The sequence below is a fragment of the Rhipicephalus sanguineus genome, chromosome 4 (genome assembly GCF_013339695.2).
Source record: "Rhipicephalus sanguineus isolate Rsan-2018 chromosome 4, BIME_Rsan_1.4, whole genome shotgun sequence".
Lineage (NCBI taxonomy): Eukaryota > Metazoa > Arthropoda > Arachnida > Ixodida > Ixodidae > Rhipicephalus > Rhipicephalus sanguineus.
In genome coordinates, this window is record NC_051179.1 from 17,501,616 (window position 1) to 17,517,913 (window position 16,298).

Sequence of the window (16,298 nt, forward strand, 5' to 3'; positions counted from 1 at the left end):
GGCTGCATCATTGAGCTCTACACTGGCCTTGTAATTGACCATGTTGTTTACTCAAACTTTTGTCTCGGCTGTGCCCTGGGACCACAGCCGCAAGACGAAGGGTACACCGAATGGCTGGCAACCCACGAGTGCCAACGAAACATCGAATGCAACTCTGGCCGCATGGAAGTAGAGGCTGCGCTGACCATGTTTCAGAGGTCCTGGGCCAAGCATGGTCTGCGCTACACGACTGTGCTCTCTGATGGAGACAGCCGCACTTTTCATGCCTTGTCCGAAGCCGAGGTGTACGGCTTTATCCAAATAGACAAAAAGGACTGCATCAACCATGTCCACAAGCGAATGGGTGCAGCTTTACGGAACATTGTGGACAAAAAGAAGGCTCAGGGTGAGTCTCTTGGGGGTAGAGGAAAGCTCACACAAGAGAAGATCAAGAAGATCGCGAATTACTACGGATATGCCCTGAGGAGCAATATCAATGACGTGCCAGCTATGAAGAGGGCAGTCGAAGCTACACTGCTGCACATGACATCGACAGATGATGCACCAAAGCACTCAAAGTGCCCCGAGGGTGCTAGCTCTTGGTGCAAGTACAATAGAGCCTTGGCCAATGGGGAGAGTCCACCTTCACACAAGAATGCCCTGCCGTCTTGTGTTGTGGCTGCTCTGGAGCCAGTCTTTGCGAGGCTCAGTGATGAGAGCCTGCTGGCACGGTGCTGTGAAGGGAAGACCCAGAACGCGAGTGAGAGTCTTCATTCAGTCATCTGGACCCAAACTTCAAAGAATGGGAACGCTTCGCTGGAAAGTGTGAAGCGAGCTGCCGCTGAGGCTGTTGCCATCTACAACCAAGGAAGAAGGGCAACCAATGAGTCCATTGCTGCAAGTTTGGGCTATGTTGCTGGGGATTGCCTTGTTCGACGAAGCCTAGAAAAAGACTCTCTGCGTTTACGCAAGGCAAATGCAACTCATCTGAAGAGCACCAACACAAAAAACTCTTGCAAGGCGACACAAAACGGGTGCAACTGAAGATTACAGTCCTGGACTACTTTGAAGGTATTCTCTCAAGCATAGCAGCCTATTACCCAGGGTAACATGCTGCCTAACATCTAGAAGGTTCTTCCTAAAGACTGAAAAGACATGAGCAGCCAGTCGCTTGAGCCTCATACCCCATGGCTTTTCCAGAACCCCCCAGCCGCTTGTCATGGTGGGGTTTTGATCATGCTTTACACATTGGAAAATTTTTTTAGATATGATTCCTTGGGTGGAACAAGACACTTTCTGTTTTGTTTTGAAGGGAAACAGATGGGGAACATGTGAATAAAATTTATGGTTAAAGGTTCCTTTCATAAATTTATACAGTGCGTGTCAAACTTCAAACGCGATTTTCTCAGCTTCACATTTTTTGCCAACTTGACCAGCCTTACGGATCTTTTCATTATGTTTTTGTAAGGTAATTTTGATAAATTTTATACCGTTGAATTCGTAAGAAATAGGACTGTGGAGCTATGCTATTTTTTTGTGGCTAAGATGAACATATGAAATTTTGTGAACAATAATGTGAGCTAATTGCATTTCAAGATTACACAGTGTCAATACAATTGAAAGTTCTTATATGATGATATATCTCAGTGACAATATAAATAGCATAGCTCCACATGGCAGGTCTTTGGCTACAGCTGCATCTTAAACAGAACTTAAAAATACTGAGGGAAAGTGTCTTAATGACCCGTAAGAAATTACCTAATTAGATTTCACTTATGCTCTCACAATTTGATAACTAATTGAAGTACATGAAAACTAATTATATTTTTGAAATCAGGACGAAGAAATACATATACACACCCAATTTCATTACAATATCTCCAATAATAAAACTTTTCATTTCGAGACCAGTGTCTCCCCTTAAGGGGGGACGTGGCTTTCGGTACCAACTTTCTTATTTCTTCATGGATTTTGATGAAAATTGGCACACTTATTTGAAATGTTTTTTTAATGCTACTGTAGAAATTTCATGAATATATGAATATATCTTTACAACTTTTTGATGTACAATATATTTCACCTTCTGCTCTTGTTCCGAGTCTGACTCGCTTAAAAAATGCGATAGAAAACTCGTTCAAAGTGCTATGCATTCTAAGATGTCTGATTGCGGGCATGATATTCTTAGATTTTGTTATTTGCAACAAAATTTTTTTTAGTTCACATTTTTCATGAGGTGACTGTGCAACAGGCATCGAGGCTTTGTGCAACTCGTCAAATAGCTAATTATCAAAAGGCCATACTGAAAAAGCAAGAATGTCACGCCCTGAACTGTGCTCCAAGGAATATAGAACAAAAAACGGAACTGAAATAGACCCAGCAGTCACTGAGAAATCAGCGGAACAAGCGAAGCAGGAAGCAAGAAAAGTCATTTTGAGAAAACGGCTTTTAAAGTTGTACCAACGGTATTACTTCATCAAAAGGCACTGGGGTCGTAATCTTTTGAGTCCTTCGTGATGTGCAGTTTCTTGAGTGCCCTGTCTTTAGTTTAAAGTGCCTCGCTTCTCTAAAACACAAGAAGATTGTGATCTTTGGTGTGTTTTATAACATTGAACCTTCTGCACATGTGGCCTTTCATCTGTTGTGCCTTTGTTTTCTTTCTTTTTTCTTAAAATCCTTTTCTGATATATAAAGAACATGTAGCATGGATTTTAAACGAAGTTATGAAGTGGTGTAATAAGCATGACAAAAAACAAGATATTGTAATGCAATTAGGCCATGTACTATGATGATTTGCCAGCTTTCTTGTATTCATGCTATCACTGACATAATTAACAGTCTTGATTGCAATTGATCATTGAATCATTTTTATAGGATACTAAGAGTGGCTCTCATCATGACAACCTATCCCTTCCTCCTAAATAACAGGCAGTTATGGCCAAGACATTGGTGGAATAGGAATTTCTTAGCAGTTTATTCAAGACGCGAATTGGAAAGATATGAATTCATCTCCCAGTTTCACTCAAGCTAATTTGTAAACCTCGCCTGCGATGCGCTTCATCATTCACCCGGTCGCGGACACGGTTATCTGCGAGGCTTTTACTTTTTCAGATGATTCATGAGCGCTTACGGCGATACCAAGCACGGCCTCAAGCGCGCCTAAATTGCATCACCAGTGCTTTATTTCACCTCTAAGGGCTCGGCCGCATAGTCCGGGAAGTCGGCACGCGATGTGCTGGGTGGCGGCATTCGGTGACGATGCGCAATATGCCTAGGTGCGGCGACGAAAAATAGGCGCGCAACGCGTTTGGCCTCGCATTTCGGGACGCCGACGCACGCCCGCTGCGCGACGAGCTTGGCCGTGGGGTCCGCTGCCGATGCGTAAAATGACCATCCGCTGTACCGAGGAGCTGGCGGGCAAAGCGCTTCGTTGCTTGCTAAGAAGCACGAAGCACACTGACGCGAGTCCGCTAACGCGTTGTTCTTGCCCGGAAAGTTCGCGTTCGTCTCGCGTGCCGGCGCCGTAAGTGGAGTTAGGCCTAGTGACGGCTCCGAGCAGTAGACGCGCCGGCCGCGGTGCCCGATGTTTCAAAGTACGTAATGCGTGGTCGCGAGTACAAAGAGTCGTCCTGCGATCATCTTCGTCACAACGTCCGAAGTGCTCATAAGCAGAACCTCCAACCACGGATCCGACGAGTCAACGCTAGAGAGTCGGTCCGAGACGCGCGTTTGCGATGTTCGACGAGTGCGGCGCGCCATCATAATCCCACCGAGCTTCAGCTAGCAGCTCCAAACTAAAACGTAGTTCTATTCAAAGTGATCGACGAGCCGTGAACACCGAGCGAGTGCGAATACGCCACAAAGTAGCGCTGGTAGCGCGACTTTCGACAGCCGTGAGACGCACGAGCTGCAGACAACGATCTCCCGGAGCGAGCATCGGACCAATGGCGAGGCGCGCTGGGGCAACATGGCAGACGCGGCCAATCGGAGGGCTCGAAACGACCCTCGAACATTCGCTTTTTGTGCGCTTGTTTTCGAATGGAGGAGCCAGCTGCGGGGAATTTGAAGACGGAGAAATGCGCTTTCCGATGAGCCCAAGATATCGGCGCCCGGTGGTGTCGTTGCGTAGCTATAATTTTTTGAAAATCAGTGTTTTTTTGCGATTTCCCCAATAATTTTTTCCACCTCGCCAGGCGCAACAATTTTTTATAGCTCTTCTATGCGGTTTTCGGTGAAGATGTTTTGGAATCGGATATAAAAAGGGCTACAGAAACTGAAAATGTGATTTTCAAAAAATCGATTTTTTTTGCCATTTTACGCGGTACGAAAGCCGCGTCCCCCCTTAAGGGGAGACACTGGTCTGAAAACTGCTTGTCTCAATTTTTAGTATTTCTGGCTGAAATTTACACACAATATGTATTTTCGACTGCTGAAAACAAATATGCAATTACTTTTTGTCTATCGTGCACAGATTGTAAGATATTGACTGTTCCATGCACTTGCATTCTGTCCAGACTTTTGACGGTTTTCTCACAAAATACCTTTATGAATTTGATATCACTGCATCCTATAAAGACCAGAGAGTGCAACATAACCATAACTTAATTTTTAGCTGTATGCATTCAAAAGTTATGGCCTTAACAAGTACACTAATGAGAAATCAGAAACTGTTGCTTAATTTTACTGCTAATTAAATCACAGTTATTAATAAAAATGTTGTAATTTCTTGGTTTTCTTGCACTAATCAATGCATAAGCTTTCAAATACCGCAAAAATTATCAAAATCTGACCGCTACATCAAAAGATATTGTGGGCAACAGCCTATAATGTGATGAAAAATGTGGTTTTGAGAAAATGAGAAAAGAAGTTTAGAAACATGGTGGCCACTTATTTTGAACTGGAAGAGGCATGAATTGGTGTTCTTAGGATAGTAGAAGCCACCAGGAACATAGTCATGATTATTCTTCTTAGTATGGTTTCTTTTCACTCTGGTCTCGCTGGTGATATGCTGCATTCTTGCAGCTGCCGATATCACTTCCTCCCGAATGTACGAGCAATTCTGAACTTCTAACGACTGCCTGCCATTGCACTGTCATCAGTTAGGCATCTCCGCAAAATGGCGGACAATGCGACGATGCATCACTGTCTAGCAGAAGCATCCTCAAGCATCCAAGATGGAAGGAATAATTTACCCCGTGGGATCGAAATGCACCAATGCTGTGCGAGCACTTTTTTTTTTTTTTAAAGCGCAATGGCTTTGCCTCTGCTAGATGAAAAGCGTTCTTGTGCTAGGAACAGCTAATAGAAAAGTGTGTGTTTCAAATGAAACCAAAATGGCTGTGCTACTTAATGTGGTTCCTGCAAGGTGTGCTATTGAATGGGACTTTTTGAGGTGCTTTGGCCAGCAAAAATGGTCATGAAACTGACTTCAAGACCAAATAACTCGACAAGTATCCATTACATGTCTGTAATATTTTGGAAATTACTTTTTTAGACCTTCTAGATTATCAAAAAAAATATTTCAGAAAATTGTTTTTTTCAAAATTTTTCCGCCTCCCAGACCAGTGTCTCCCCTTAAATGGAACACATTTTCCTGGTCCCTTGAGGTTCTGTTTAACGAGAGTTTACTGTATATTGACAAAAAGAGAAAGGTCTCTTCGATGCAGCCACTCACGGTGAGTAACTCCAGCCAGTGTCTGGTAGAAGGTAGGCGTCTCCAGGTCGTTTGATAGGGTCACCGATGATGGTTCGTTCAGGAGCCATCTGGTGAGGGAGGTGGCGTCTGGGTGCTGCTCAAGCCATTCCTGGAACTCCTCAAAGGTCACTTTCTCACTCTGGGTAGAAAAAACAAATTGCAAAGATATACGTAACACAGCTCAACGCTGCACTTTTACATCAGCAAGCACGACTGAAAGCAAGAAAAGACAAAATTTATAGGCACGTTAACAACACTGACACAAGCACCAACTTACTAAAAAAGTTTTGGCTCCCAACAAGGAGCACAATACTCAAACAAAAAGGTCTGATACAAGTCTGTAAAAAAGGCCGTCAAATATATATCGCAAGCCGTCATGAGAAAAATTTGTCCATATTCCTAAAACATACTGAAATGTTCACTAAACAGAGCATTAATAAAAGGATGTATATCTGTGGCAGCAGCACTGCACTTGCTGCTGAAATTCAATGCGAAGTGTCTACACATAATGTAAACAGCCTTTTTCTGTTTGAAAGCATCTCTATTTTGACTGCTATCCTGAACTTGAAACACTAAAATTGATGTGTACCCTAGTACGCACCCAGGTAGGTACGTACATGCAATCTCTATAAATGGTGGCAAGCAAATGTGGTACAGCTTACATTGTAATGAAAAAATCTGTAAACAGGGGGTGGGTGCTCGAGCCAACGTTTCAACAAGTGGACTTGTCTTCTTCAAGGCTTCTTCAATGACAAGCTCAGTGTTCCAGCCATGAAGAAGACATGTCAACTAGTCGAAACGTGGGCTAGAGCACCCACCCCTTGTTTATGGATTTTTTTCATCGCAAGCTTCCATCTTTCCCTTCTTTAGCTTTTATTGTAATGAGATCAAGCCTCAGGCACAAACCCATTTTAGTAGACGTACAACGAATAGACATGACAATAAACAAGAACAGCAGCAACACAGCCCTGGTTCTCACTAATTACCCATACTCGAAGCACCTGTTGCGCTTTTTCTTTCCCCTTGATTCTGCATTATCCATGTCGTGGTGCTGCTGGAAATAGCTAACGCTTAAGCACACCCTTGAATAAACACCAAACAACAACAATAAAACAAAAGAATGAAAGAATGGAAGGCTAGTTTCATTTGAAAACTGCATCAGAACCTAATCGTGCCAACTGATATTTCTCAGAAAGATCTTGTCACAGAAAAATGAGTCTTAGAAGTGTACGAGAACAGGAAATTTAGACTGATAATATGTCAGTGCTCCAGAATCTAAGAATCTCACTAAGACTCCTAATTTTCTAAACGTGAAACTCGTTGCTTTTCACATACCATCACGGCCAATAAAATCCACAATGTTTTTTATCTTCAGCAAAACTTTATGTACAGTCACAATTAGGTATTTGTCTCTGCAGTAATCTCGTCAGACGGTATACTGCAACTGCTGAGACTGCTTGTTTACAGCAAATAAAATAAATTACGTGCCACTGCTCAGTGATTTCATAGATCACTCATGTAACTAGCAAGCTAATCTGCACTGTTTACCTCATCTAAAAGCTGGTCAGGAAAATGAGTGCACAGAAGGCAACACACCGCGATCCCTTCAACATCCTCTACATTCGGTGTACAATTTAAACATCTAATCTCTCTAATTGTTGCCTTTGTTTACCAGAATCCCACACTGTACGAGCTGTACAAACCAGAGCAAATATTCAAAGCCCAACATCACAATGAGGAGACTTGTCACTGTGTGACAACACTGAACCAAGCCCCCCCCAAAAAAAACCCTTGCCAAGAGCCACAACACACTAGAGAAGAAGAGAGACAAGTGCCACACCTCTAGAAAGCAGTCAGCCACCGCCTCTGGAATGAAACCGCCATCGCAGGCAAGCACCAGCTTGATCATGTCATTTTTGTGGATGTGTGTGCCTCCTTCGTTTGCATACAGGTTGAAAATAACTGCAAACACAACAGAGACAAAGGTGGGGGAAGGGGGTAGAGGGGGGAACACCAGGAACCATGTACACATTGCCACCTTTCCAGCAAGCACTCAAACCTTTGTGCTTCTCCTCCCTAAAAAATGACAAGGCTAGAAAGGATGTGCAGCCAGCATGCTTCTCCCTACCAGTTTTGACATGCAGTAACCGGAACGTTGCACCGAGACCATTCACATTAAGTGTAGGCACTAAGCTAAGCCATTTAACGCATGAAGTGATTGGCAAGCTTGAACAGAAGATGGTGATGCAGTATCCCGACAGGCATCAACTGTGAAAGAGATAAAGTGGTCTCAAGCATGTCGAATGAAGAGAGAAAAGCAGTGTTCGGGAATTCGGAAAGAAAAAGAATGGAACAAAGAGCTAGCAAATATGTTAGTCCAGCAAAACAGCGCAGGATGGGTGGGTCATAAGACAATGCGTGTATGAAACACAATAAAAGAAGGAATGATCGAAACCAAGCAGTGATAAGGGAGAGGTTGAATACAGGAAGCCAGAGGGGTAAACTACGAAACGAAGGCAGGCTATGAGAGCAAATTTGGTAGGAAGTGGTGCAGTGGTACACACATCGGATGCGCTCCTCGCGGGTGCCTCGTGTGAGCAGCACCAGGCCGCAGAGTAGGTCCTTGAACGTGATGCCCTTGCTCGTGCCACCACATGCCTGGAAGATGTGCTGGACACAGACAAGAATGAATGCGGAACCTCAGTGAAGAGTTGGAAAAGCTCCTCAGCTACGCACAATGACTAAAAATAAATGACTGCACTGAGAAAAGTGTAGAAACGTCAAATGGCTTTCGATCACATTTCACTGAAAAGCCTGCAGCACAGGATGCTGCCGCGAAAGGAACCAGTGAAAGGACATGATTGCCCCTATTGCCGCCTTATTAGAAAGTTTATAAACCATAATTCTGGCTTCACAAGGTTACCAGGTTGCGCACTGCACATGAAAAAGACACACTCGATGGAGATGAATAAGTGCCACAATATATGTATGTAAAACATCTCTGTTCAACATTGACATTACGGTTTCCTTTTAATAAGCGCAATAGTGTAGCTCTCAACCAGAAGACCACAACCACTGTAATGGGTATGTTACTCGACAACTAACGCCAACCGTCAAAAAAATTTTAACATTAAACAAGACACTCATATTTCTTAAGGGGAGTGGGGGAAGCTGTATTTATACATTAGGAACCATATCCCCAAGACAACACACAAGTTTATAAAACAGCATTCTAGACTAAGTCATCAAAAGGGCTGCAGTAATTAACGTAATAATCATGCAGGAGGTTCACAGATACAATTTTCATCCACTTAAGTCCATTGAGAGAGTCATTACTACCATTTATTGAAGGCAAATTGCAACGAAATTCCACTCTGGCTCAATTTGTCATAAAATAGTAGCCTGCACTGCTGACAAGTCTTGGCAAAGCCACAGGACTGATAGCTGTTATTTTCTTGTTAGTAGCTTTAACAACAACCAAGAAGACCTGTGCACCTGGCAGTTTTTGCTACCATACGCTTGAGTCCCTGCACACTACCTACAAGACGTTTCAGTGCACTGCAGGCAATTATGAGCACCACCTAATCTCACAAGCCTTGCAGAGGAGCTGTTAATCTAAGTCACGCGTCGAGCATTCTGCATCACGTGTTGCTCCTGACGAGTGGTAATGGCTTTTTCTTAGTCTTCACCTTTTTTCCAGAATAGGTATTAAAAATGCCTATTTTGGTGAGGTTCTTGTGACACTCCTGCTTGTATTCAAAACGTCGCATTTTGCACAGAGCCTTCCTGCACCTACACTATCTACATATACCAGGCTTTTTACAAGGTCCTGAGTTTCATTGCAGTTGGCCTATAAATACCGTTAGCACAAGTTGCTTTGCAAGCTAGAACAAGCTGCACTTGTTAGCCGTCTGTGCAAGAATGACGAAGACAAATACTCATCTCTGTTGTGTGAAAGTCAAGATATAAAAATGTGCAGTAAGCCCTGCTCTTATCCCCTTCAGCGGCGCGTCACGCACCGCGTGTTACTTCAAATGGCTTGAAATGCAGTGTGCATATTTTGTGTAGGCTTCCTGAGTGGAGAATTAGTGATCATTTAACTTCATTGTGCTGCGTATTGCTACAGAGGATAACTTTGTTGGAGACATTACCATGTTCGATGATCATTTGACATGCCGTGTTCCAGAACCAAGATCAAGAGTATTATTTTTCTTTGCTCAAAACGAATACAACAAAAAATTAAACTGGGCATGCATTTGGGCCTAACATTTGATTCTTTTTATGCAAGAATTGAAGCAGCTGACTGATTACAGAATAGTTAGATATTTAATTACATGCTAATTAACATCAATTACTGAAACTCACACAAAACACATTCCTTCATTTATTTGTTGGAATCTAATATTGAGTGCCTTGGAATTATGCTGTGCAAATTTGATGCACTTGCAGACAGTGCATCATAATTCATGCCATAAGGGGTTTACAATGTTGCCCACAGGGTTATATATAGGAAAGCTCCAAAAATATCTTCATTAGAACCTTACAGCACATTACTACCACATCATGCTTATTTATTACCTCATATGTATTCATTTCTTACCTAGCTAATAAAAGTTACTACAAGGGCAATGGCTGTAAATACAAGAAAAATAAATACAGGGGTCAAAATATTTCAATGAATGACACAATCTTAAACTGTATGCAATAGTTTTGTTATAGAAAAAATGCAAGACTACATCCACTGAAGAAAAGATAAGGCTACATAGGAATTTGCGCATGCAAGACAAAAAAACCTTTACGTGGGCAGGCAACCGCGATAAGACAAGACCTTCACACAGTAAAAGGGAGAAAAGGTCGTATAATGTGGTACGTGCCGCATGCAGTAAAAGCCGCCAGATAATCTCAAAGAAAGCAAGTCTCAATAACTGTGCGAGACTGGCACATATGTTTTGCAGCCATTGTGATAACACTCTTCAGGTACTGAAGCCTCCTTTGCAACAGCCCTGAAATTTTCAACCAATAGTGACCGTGACCGCTTGTAGCTAAGTTATACAATTTTTATTTTATGTTCTAGATTCTAGAATCACAGAGATACTTATAGTACTAACAAGCAAGTCAGACCTACATGTAAGGGTGCAGTTGGTGATTTACTTCCAATGTCTTTCTAGCATCAAGCCTGAAACATCTGAATGACTTGTTGCAAAACACTCTAAAGAACTGTTTCAAAGTCTGGTGTATAAAGAGCATCGTGTATATATAACAAACTCCTTGATGACATTTGATCTGATGAATAATGTACAGCATCGGACACTATTTTAGAACAATGTCTATACTATGGAATGCTAATGAATACACAAATTATTACTCGTTTTAAGCATTATTTTTCTGCATTCCTTTATAACCACAAATATGATGGCTCACTAAATCTGAACAGGTGTTAGCTCCTTGTTCTATTATTCATTAAAAAAATATCACTAAGAAATTTTGATATAAAAAAACGTGTTGTCTTGAAACTGAAGCAAACAGGCGGCACTTTCATTTTTACCTTACTAGGTATACGTACCACAAATTTCAGTTTGCTAACTAAATTTCACTGTTGCACTAAGAGCTGCACGCCATACATACTCACATAAGGGCTGTTTCCTGAACTGTTTCACCCAAAATTTGAAAGGATGATTGTTGAAAAAAAAATTGTGCTAGAGCAGCGACTGCTCCGATTAGAACAAGCTGTATCTTTACATGAACCTCATAGAATAAAACATGTGACAGTCAAGTTATAGGTTTTAGCCTGAAGAGTACCACAGCAAGCACATGAAGCCAAACTTCAACATTGACAAGAAGTGCGCGCGTTGGATGTCCGCACAATAAGAGGAGCTTGCAAGGACAAACCAACTGATTATTAAAACAATCGGGCTAACATTTTGTATAGAGATCATGGGGACCACGCGCAGGTGGAAAACTTGAAAATTGAATTCCCTGCCTCCGTGTGACAGATGCATCCCGTCAAAAGAAAAAGTGAAGCCCTCATATGAGTATATTATGACATTAAATAAAAGTTGCATTTCACCTAAGCCCACCAAAAAAAGTACAATGTGAGTGAAGTGTCATTAATTTATCCTCACAAGTAAACGAACCTTCAAAAGTGTGGTCCTCAGAAAAATGCTCTAGTCTCTGCATAGCTTAACCCAAGATTAATCGTGCCAGTTTAAAAAATCAAGACTTGCTTACCTCGGCTAGCTTGAGAGGTACAAATTCACCGAGCACTTCCTTGATGAATGCCTGCCTGGTGATGATGCCGCTAAGGTTTGACGCCCTCTTGAAGGCATCTCTTAGCCGCTTCAACTCTGATTCAGTCACTGCATGTCAATGGAAACAGCACGTGAATGACACCAGCCTGAAAGCTCTGTCCTACTCTCCTTACACTTACAAAGGCCTGTCTCTTCTTTCCTGTAAAAGCTATCATAACGATTCATTTCCTACCGTGATATTTATCAAAGTCAGAAAATAAATATATGTATGTAAATTGTGTATATATATTTGATTGTGAATAAAGCTTTGATTGATTGATTGATTGATTGATTGATTGATTGATTGATTGATTGATTGATTGATTGATTGATTGATTGATTGATTGAAAATATAATTGAGTAAAATTGGTCACAGAATGCTCATCAGTCACCAGAAATGTGCTTGGCATAAAACCGCAATGCAACGCTTACAATCAACTTATGATGTTATGAAGGGGCACTAAAAATGCACGTTAAATCAATGTGAACTAATAAAAGTATCCTTTTAAATCTTTTTTTGTCAATTTTAATGGTTACAAATAAAGAGATCAAGGTTAAAGATTCATTTTCTTGAATGTTGTGCCAAATTCCCAGAGACTGTATGTCGGGTAACCATCATGAATTTCAATTAAGTTTCCAACAGGACAACAGCTGGTTGCAGTTAATCTCTGCTAAAAATTCTATCTTGCAACGATTCATCAAACTTTCATTGCAAGGTATGAGAGCATGTAAACATTTTGCAGTAATTACTTTTTTTGCAGGAACTACTTTACGCGACCAACAATAGACAAACCCAACGTTTTAACAAGCCTCATCTTCGTCAGAGTAACAAGTGATTTGTGAACACTGTTATTGGGATCCTTTCTCTTTAGTATGTGACACAAAAGAATGTTCACCTCAAAAGACACGCAACAAGCTGACAAGGCAGTCCTAAATTATAAGCATACAGTGCATCCCTCAATACACTTCAGAAATCCTGTGGAGTATGCATGCCAGCCTTCCTTCTGATATTTGATGCAGATTTTACTGCCAGAAAGCAGATGAGGCAATGACATTCCAATGGAATGAAGAAAGAGATATGCCATGAAAAAATACAAGGAGCAAATAGCAGGTTCATAATGGAATTTGTGCATGAATGAATGGCAAGCAAGCAGAACCTTGAACTCAATAAAGAAAAAAATCCTTATTTTTAACAGTAACTCACGATAAGCAAGCATTAATGTTCACCTAAGACAGGTGACTGGTGGCATAGAAAACTAATCAAACAAATGTTTACTACAAATAAAACTTTTGCCAATTTAAAAAAAAGGTTTTTTAACCATTATTACGAGTGCTAAATAGCAAGATTTTCAGTCAAGCCTGAGTTAAGAGAATGGTTCAAAAGCCTCATCACATTTAAGCTGGAGAGCAAGGTTAAAAGGAGAAGCATATTATTTACTGCAGCAGTTAAAATAGGTCAGAACACACCCCTAGGTGCTAAATGTAAAAATTATTTCTCTGCCTTGGTCTTCAGAGTTTTAGAAAACGTAAAACCCAAGCAGTAAGCCAAGCTGATTCAGTGTCTGCTTCAAGAAACCCAAATAGACTGCGTTGTCAAAAGTGTGGTGGACAACCTGTTACAGAAATATGTGTACGAAAGTACCGATCGTAGCCTTTTCTTTCATTGCAACAGTATGCTGCCAATGAGTATACAATGAAGGACATGGTAAAACCTCGATACAATATTTGAAGACGTGGAAATGGTACAGTGACACCCAAAATTTGGTCAACAAGTAATATAGGATCTCAGCAAGATAAAAGCAGTCTGGTCTTCAAAGGCCAAACATTAAAAAATGAGCCACTAAGAAATAAGCAAGCAGAGCATCCAGGTTTACAGAACTGTGCAAATTACACAAGGCATCAACACAGCTGATTTGGTCTCTTAACATCAGCTCCCTAGTAGTCGGCCACATGAGGCAAAGACACTACAGGTGTCTTAGTCTAATTCCTCTGATGATGATATGACAAGCAAGTTTACTGCACTCCTTAATTGACCCTCTGCTGACGTATAATTTGCACAGAATGCCAACTTTGAACAGTTCAATAATATTACATACTCCATATGTTGTGGATCAATTGCCTACTTGTTTGATTTACCAGAGAAGAAATCAGAAGTACACGTGGGCAATGGTAGTGCCCCGAACAAAACTTCCTCTGCAAAACTAATGGTAGCCCTGTCTTCCCCTAGGAGAGCAAAACAACACCTGCTGGAGAAAGGACGCAGTAACGATCAGCCTCGCCTTCCTGATAACAGGCAGAACCACGTCTCCATTAAACAAGAAAATGTGCATTGTTTGTCTGCCATTACTGCAAATGATGCGCTCTTCAGGTTTACAGCTACTGAACAACAAAGGCCACATGGACAGAGAAAAGACATCTCCATCTGTGTGTTCACGTGTTCTTCGTGCTCTATTAGGAGTATGTGGTACCAACAAGGCTGGATATCCATCTTCTTCGGATTTATTTAAGGTGAGCATTAAAGACACGAGAAAATACGCAATGTATTTACATCTCCGAATAAACTAATAAACAGTCTAGCCAAATGAGACTATAAATGTTCAGCATACCACTTCAATTCTTCAACACTGCAGTGGCTATTATGGAATAATGACTGCCCGAAATGTACCACCTTCTCGGACTAGCTTCACAGCTATAGAAATGTTACGACTAGTAAAAAATTTTAGTTTTCAACATAATTTTAATTCACAGAATCACACACAGTGCTGTGAGTGGGTTCTGCTTGAACAAAAGTTTTGTATTAAGAAAGTTTACAGCAGAGACGGAAAAAAAACGCAATGCACACCATAACCACATGTTTTCAGCCGCCGTACAGCAAAACGCAGCGAATACAAACAAAATCGCAAACCGTCCAACAGACACAAATGCAGGACAGTGATAACAAGTACAACTTGAACATAATGATAGACACCTAGTTATCTACGCTGAAAAAGTAAGCGCATCATGCTAGTCTTGATAAAGTCGCGATAGAAGAAAGCTACCTTTCTGACATTTTTAACACACATCAGTAACGCCTACCAAATGCGTTCTTTATCTTTTTTTTATGTGCGTGCGTTTTGTTTTTCATAGTCAGCAGTTTCAGAGCTATAAACACGAGGAAATTTCGCCAGTCCCCCCACGGAAGGTGCACTTACTAATGCAGGGTTTTTCCAGTGCTCCGCGGTCCGAATAGGTCCAAGTAAACGCAGAACGCGCGTAATATGCACGACACAGAAAATTTCAGTTCGAGAATAAACTCGGGGCAAGAACGGCCCATCTATGACCGTGTGGGGATGATCCACCGCGTCCGGCGAACATCAGTAGTTGTAAAATAGAGTACGTTGCAAGCAAACGAAACTTACTCTAGAGACTTAAACGTTGTAAAGACGTCTAGGAGTAACAGCTGACTGAACGAGGGGCACGTCCGCTGCCCCAGAGAAAAATGTTTACTCAGATTACTCTAGTAAATCGCGTCAAAGCACTGATAAGTACGTCCGAGTTCAGCTCGCAATCTATTCGCTACGAATATCGAGCATAACCAGAGGGACTAAAACATAACGAAAAAGGTAGACGGTCTGAATGAACGAGTAAACAATCGTGAGATAACAGGCAGCATTATTGGAGCCCGAAAACATATGTCAACGCTAGCGCAAATGTAGTACAACCGTCCTTGATGACTCGCCACTAGGAAAAAGGCCGATGTTTGTTCGCAGGTCGCTTTTCACGCATTATTACGTAAAATCACCGTCACTTTTCGACAATTTAGGCTTAACAACGCCGATGAGCCCCGTCGTAGACGAAGTATTACCTCTTTTAGAAGCATCTTCATTGTTAATTGAACAAGGCTTCGAGTCTCTAGCACCCATGGCACACCTCCGTCTTACGGTAGCTCCATACCGAGGCTTCTTCCAGTCATTTGAACGAAAGGAATGCACAACCACTACCACCGTACTCCAAAATGCTAGCCATGCTGGTTGGTCACATGACTAAACACACGAGTGTTTTTGGTCAGGTGAATGTCTGAGTTGGGAAAGTTGGCGGCAGATGTCAGGCTTCTTCCAACCCGCTATCATCATCAAAATATTAGTGTTTTGGTTATGTTGGTTATGCAGTTATGCGGTTATGCCGGTTATGCGCCGTGTTATGTGGTTGTAGATGTCCTCTGGCGCAGTGTTAGGCGCTACAGTCATGGCATGGCTACAGTGAACTATTTATGCATTATGGGTAAAGAGCCTAAGGCTTTAATTATGGGTGCCTGTTTGTGCTCATCTGGCACAGCTAAGGAGCTTTAATTATTTTTTTTT

At 41.7% G+C, this 16,298-nt stretch overlaps 1 protein-coding gene across 7 annotated transcripts in view; it reads right to left on the reverse strand.

Annotated features, from left to right (window-relative positions):
- The window catches only part of LOC119389507 (ubiquitin carboxyl-terminal hydrolase 32-like), a 214,190-nt gene extending 198,195 nt beyond the window's left edge, over positions 1–15,995 (reverse strand). For all 7 annotated transcript variants that reach the window (XM_049414447.1, XM_049414446.1, XM_049414445.1 and 4 more), the window contains exons 1-5: positions 15,803–15,995; positions 11,900–12,027; positions 8,236–8,341; positions 7,512–7,633; positions 5,651–5,810 (exon numbers count right to left, since the gene is read on the reverse strand). In XM_049414447.1, coding sequence (XP_049270404.1) covers positions 5,651–5,810; positions 7,512–7,633; positions 8,236–8,341; positions 11,900–12,027; positions 15,803–15,860 — 574 coding nt within the window. In that variant the 5' untranslated portion in view covers positions 15,861–15,995. The remainder of the gene's footprint in view (positions 1–5,650; positions 5,811–7,511; positions 7,634–8,235; positions 8,342–11,899; positions 12,028–15,802) is intronic.
- Between the last annotated feature and the right edge of the window lie 303 nt (positions 15,996–16,298).